The sequence below is a fragment of the Penicillium citrinum genome, assembly GCF_028827155.1.
Source record: "Penicillium citrinum strain IBT 23319 chromosome Unknown utg000003l:1.0-4596430.0:1.0-4598250.0, whole genome shotgun sequence".
NCBI classification, from domain to species: domain Eukaryota; kingdom Fungi; phylum Ascomycota; class Eurotiomycetes; order Eurotiales; family Aspergillaceae; genus Penicillium; species Penicillium citrinum.
The window spans coordinates 2,706,563-2,712,440 of NW_026622688.1; the positions used below are offsets into that span (position 1 = coordinate 2,706,563).

General features: G+C 48.0%; 1 protein-coding gene across 1 annotated transcript; it reads left to right on the plus strand.

The window, feature by feature from the left end:
- Window positions 1-3,162: 3,162 nt before the first annotated feature.
- Window positions 3,163-4,669, plus strand: glfB (uncharacterized protein; the record flags this gene model as incomplete). Its single annotated transcript, XM_056643144.1, has 5 exons — window positions 3,163-3,290; window positions 3,376-3,443; window positions 3,525-3,530; window positions 3,593-3,810; window positions 3,893-4,669. 5 exons carry the CDS (start codon window positions 3,163-3,165, stop codon window positions 4,667-4,669), a joined length of 1,197 nt encoding a protein of 398 aa, XP_056502556.1.
- Between the last annotated feature and the right edge of the window lie 1,209 nt (window positions 4,670-5,878).

Below are 5,878 nucleotides of genomic sequence, written 5' to 3' on the forward strand. Positions count from 1 at the left end.
CCTGCCTTGAAGAAGGTCCTGAAAGCTGGGAACGCGTTTAAAAGTCTTGCGGGCGATGCTCAGCATAGAAAATGAAGAGCAGCAAGAGACTGCAGAAGAAGATGGGGAGGAAAGGGATGTTAAAGGGAGGAAGATGAGAGGAGGAGGAAAGTGGGAGGTCACAGCTACCGTGGGTAGGGATAAATGGAGCCGGCACTTTTCAGCGGTGTCGCAGAAGTGGAGAGGGCTGTCTGTTTCAGGTTTACGGGCACTCTAGTTTGCCGCCTAGGAAATTGATCAAAATTTATGGATTTCTGTATTAGATTACTGGAAATGAAAAAGGCATCGGGCCGGATCTGGACCTCACATTGTCCCAAACGCCATCCCCAGTGGCTGTCGCGGGTCCAGGGGTAGAAGATGTTGTCGGCCGCGAACAGTGCCCAGACATCTCGTCGTACTGAACACGTATACACAGGGGAATTCCATGAATTCCATTAACTTGAGTTTTATTGACTAATTGTTCTTCTACTTACTCAATGCAGTACTTCGTTCACACTCGTTGATACTTAATATTCGATCGCTCATTTTATTCCAATCTTGAGCCTACAAATTATGCTTTACATACATAGTATGGACATACTTCGTAATTTACATACATACACTCCTGTCTTGTTCGCCATCACCGCCACCTCACACATTCTATGCTGGTTGGTCTTTTAAACTATCGAGTCTATCACAAATGCAAATTTAAACAAATCCGTAATTGGTCTGGTCTGGTTCTTTTTTTTTTTTAATCTTTTTTTCCACCCGGATATGGCTTATCGTGATTCTTCCCAAGAACGGTGTTCCCATTGCATGCGCACAGGTCAAGAATTCCTTGGCGGAAGAGTTTCAGAATTCACGCACGAATCAGCAAATGCCGTTATCATCTGCTCATCTCGGAGTATTTTGATTCGCAAGTGGCCATACAAGGAAAGGGGGTGGATTAGTGCAGGTGGCAGGTAGCAGCGGGTGCAGAAAGGGGGACTACAGACAGTACGGAGTGTGTGTATCTAACGGACTATGGGTCGTTGACAGCTAAAAACGCCACTGATGTCGATGAGCACGTTCGGTGGCCACATCTTCATCTGGTTCCTGAGATCTAATTGAGAGTCCTGTAATGAGATGGAATGAGTAAAAGTGTATATAGAATCATGATCTATGCTTAATAGTTATAATTTGTAGTACATACTCGTATCAGGATGTAAATAACCATAACTACGATAAACAGTATAAAACTCAAGTTAATATGGAATTGATGTATGTATGTATAGTGTGGACTGGTTATGAAAAGCCACATCAACATCAAGCTGCAATGTTTACCCGAGAAAATCCTTGAATCTCTTCCGAGAAGCGTCGGGATGATCATCCATCTATCTGGCGGTCTCGAGACAGGATTGACAATTGGCATTGGACCAAAGACCAAGGAGGCACAGGGTGGAAAAAGGGTAGTCCCACTGACTATCCTCCCAAACAGAGGAAGAACAACGAGGATCCCTTCGCGAAGGGGCAACAGACTCCTCTCTCCGTACGGAAGACCGATCTCAGTTCACATTGATCGTCAACGGGTTGTCCGCGAAACTTTTTTTTTTTTTTAATTTCAGTTGCGTGTGTATTTTTTTTTCCTTCTCGAACCAGCAGTTGCACTTTGGATGGACCCTGTCCTAGTCACACAGACCGATCTTTTTCCAGGGGCCCCTGAAAGTCAGAAAAGCTTCTTTGGGTCTAACCGGCCACTACGCCGTAAAAGGGACGGGGCTCGCACTACGGAGTACGGTACTGTACCATAGCTCATCGATAATCAGGGCCTTTGTTAGATGATCGATTGCGGTCCCCTTTCCAAAGAAGCGTCGTCTGGTTAAATTTGCCTTTTTTCCTCAATGGTGGGGCTTGGGGGTCCATCGTGGAGTTCTGTTGGACGAGGGGAATGGCGTCAGACACAGCCTCTGGACAGACGATCGCCGCATTCCCCACCCGTAAGGGACCAGGGCGGCCTCGATGGCCCAGAGGGTCACTGAACGCGGGTCTGATGTGGGTCAAGGCTAACAGCTGCTTGCGTAATGCTGGTTGTGCCAATTGCCCTGTTAATTTGGATCAGCAGTGTTTTGCGTTACCTTGAAGCAGCGAATGTGCTTTTATCTCAAACCGGGAGAGTATCAAGGAAGATGGTCACATTGTACCTCTTATTTCGGGGGACCCGGATGAGGAGGGTCACGTTGAAAAATGAATCTCTTTTTACGGGTTGGTTGTACGTAGTACCGCACTGGTTGGACGCGTGTTGCAGAGATTCTAAGAATAGTAATACCATACTGTACCCTCAATTCCTGTGAAAAAAAGGTACAAGGGAAATAAGCTGGACACAAAGATTGGAACGGTGGAGGTTTTGTGGATGGTTACTGCTCTAATTGGCGTGCGGCTCATGGACTATCAGAAGTTTGCCACGAGTTGTGTTTGTTCGTTTGAGCATCAACACTCGCACAGATGATGGGCCAGGCACTGTATTGTAATTAGTTAATATGTGTACTGTATTGACGTACAATACTGAGTGTACTTTTGTATTTTTCCATACCAAGAGAGTACAGGTGGCCTCTGCAGCACCGTTCCGGTAATTACAAAACTTCGCCCCAAACAAAAAAAAACCGCCCCAGATGGAGAGCGGATGGTCCACTTCTTCTGTTTGCGGCCGCGGAGTGTCTTCTCGATTATCCAACTTCATTTCCATTTCCCTGTTCGAGTCTCCTGTGCAATTCTAGGTCTTTGGTGCCGACCAAAAAAATCTATTCATTGTATTCGTTTCCATTCGAAGTACGTTTGACTCTCTCCCCTTCTACCTTTGCCAGCATCATTTCATTATCAACACTCGTTTCCTACTCTGGCGCGTTTACTTTTTTTTTTTCCCCTTCTCTTCTGTTTCTGTTCCTTGGGACCTCACGTCCAACCAGAGTTCACCACCGCTCTTCACTCTCGTTTTGAACCAGCAAAACTGGAACTCACAAATTAACACTTGGATAGTGTTCCTGATCTTACTTTAATTTTCCCTCCTCACCCCTCGTGGCTTCCTCCGCTTTTGGCCAAGGAAGCCTTTCTCGGCCTCGTCCATTCGAATTCAAGCGCTTCATCTCCGATCAGACTCGAGCGTTCACCATGTCTGAAGGCGAGAAGGTCCGCACCTCCGGCGATTCGCCCCGCGAGCAGGCTCTGCCCACCGTTAGTCCCTCGGCGGAGAAGCAAGAGGCTCCCAAGGCCACCTTCCACCCCGCTGTCTACGTGAGGTGAGTTTTGGAAGTTTGGAGCTATGTCCCAGCTTCAATCCTCGAAGGCATGAGATTTCGAAAGGCTAATTATACCTTGCGATAGTGTCTGGATCACGCTGAGCTCTTCCGTCATTCTCTTCAACAAGCATCTCCTTGATTATGCCAACTTCCGTAAGTTCCGCCGTTGAAACACCCCTCCCCCTCCGCCTGCTCCACGTGTGTCACAAGATTGCTAACAGATGAGCTCGATAGGATTCCGTATGTCTATGCAATTCAATTGTCTCGTCCGCAAAGTCCTAATTCCTAACTCGTTCTCGCAGCTATCGTTCTCACAACATGGCATTTGACCTTCGCGACAATCATGACCCAGATTCTGGCCCGATTTACCACCGTCCTTGATGGCCGTAAGACCGTGAAGATGACTGGCCGCGTTTATCTGCGCGCCATTGTTCCCATCGGTCTGATGTTCAGTCTGAGTTTGATCTGCGGTAACATGACCTATCTCTACCTGAGTGTGGCCTTCATTCAGATGCTGAAGGTAAGCTCAATTTGAACTCAGCAGCCAGCTTTTTCCTTTTTTTCGTTGAAGCCATTGTGCTAACGAGATTGTCAAACAATAGGCTACCACTCCCGTTGCTGTTCTCTTCGCTACCTGGGGTATGGGCATGGCTCCCGTCAACTACAAGGTCCTGATGAACGTTTCAGCAATCGTTCTTGGTGTTGTCATTGCCTCCTTCGGTGAGATCCAGTTCCAGCTCATTGGATTCCTCTTCCAACTGGGTGGTATTGTGTTTGAGGCTACTCGCCTGGTTATGGTGCAGCGCCTGCTCAGCTCTGCTGAGTACAAGATGGACCCTATGGTCTCTCTTTACTACTTCGCCCCCATCTGTGCTGTCATGAACGGTATCGTAGCTCTTTTCCTGGAGGTTCCCCACGTTACCATGGACCATATCTATGGCGTTGGCTTGCCGACTCTGTTCGCCAACGCCATGGTGGCTTTCTTGTTGAACGTCTCCGTTGTCTTCCTGATTGGCAAGACTTCTTCCCTGGTCATGACTCTGTGTGGTGTTTTGAAGGATATCCTGCTTGTGGCTGCCTCCATGGCCATCTGGAACACCCCCGTCACTGGTCTTCAATTCTTCGGCTACTCCATTGCTCTCATCGGCCTTGTCTACTACAAGCTTGGTGGTGACAAGATCCGCGAGTACACTGGTTCGGCCAACCGCGCTTGGGCTGAGTATGGTAACACTCACCCTGCCCAGCGTAAGTTCGTGGTATTTGGTGCTGCTGCCTTGATCTTCTTCCTCTTCGTTGGCTCCATGGCCCCCAGCTACGCCCCCGAGCAGGTTGACCGTGTGAAGGGAATGCTCGGCGGTGCCACTGCCGGCAATGCCTAAATATTCTCAGACATGTGATTTATTAGCGCAGACTGCTCGAGGGGGTGCGGGTGTCGAAAGAGGGGCCTATGTCAGAAGTTTGACTGTGGATTAGACCCTCTCAGTTGAGTTGCAAAATGAGTGTGCTCGATGGAGATGAGTTTCTCAATAACATTTTTCTATTTGTGACCCTTGACCTACGTTACTGGTCTTACCGAGCTTGCCACGGTGACATGCAGGAAATTCCACCTGTGGCCGGTCCTCGATTCCGAAACCCTTTTCGCTGAGTGATGGGCAGATAAAACAAAGCAGGCGAAGGGTTTCGAATTTTCCTGACCGATCGTTTTGTATCTGGACATCTTTCGTTCATTCACCGGCGGAACCCGGTGTTGTTACGGACTGCCTTTCCTTTCTTTACCTTGTCTTTTTCTTGTCTTTTCCTTATCTTTCTTTCTACTTCCCATTCAACGAACATGGATTTGCTGCTGGATTTGCTGTTAGATTTGCACGAGCTCTGGTGTCGGACTGCTTTGGGACCTGTTCTGGTGTTTTATTTCCCTTCGTGTTCTCATAGTATTGATCAATAGACTTTTCTATTCTTTATTTCATCTTATGAATGTCACCCCACTGTCCATAGCACATACAGCACTGTAGGGATTCAGCTGCGTGTGTCATCCCAATGCAGCCACAAAGAGGGCTGGGCCTCCGCCATTGGCCAATCACTTGCAGCTCACCGCCCCACCGCTCCAAACTGCAATGCGCAACCGCCAACGCCGACTGGCCAAGCCCCGTATGTTTCCGTATGGTCATCCTGTGCCCAGCGAGCCCCATTATACTAGTGTAACACTGTTTTGGTATGGTAATCCATCCAAGATGCGGAGATGAAGAGAGAAGTGGAATAGGCTGGCGGGTCCCGATCGCCTCAGATCCTCTCGCTCTTCCCTCGTCGCCGCGCCTTTCCTCTCCTCTCTTCCTTTCTTCTTCATCCTTCTTCCTCACATACTTGGGTCGTTCTCCTACTTTTTGGCAATCACCTTTTCTTTTCCTCTCTCCTATCTATCCCACCTCTCCTCAACTTATCTTCGAGGTCTTCTCTTTTACCTTTAGTTATCCTTCCTTTACCTCACGCCGTCTATACTTGTGATCTATACAGTGGTAATAGCTTATGGTCTGCTGCTCACCTAACCTCACAGTACAGTTATATACTTTCTTGTCTCAAAAATACTCAAT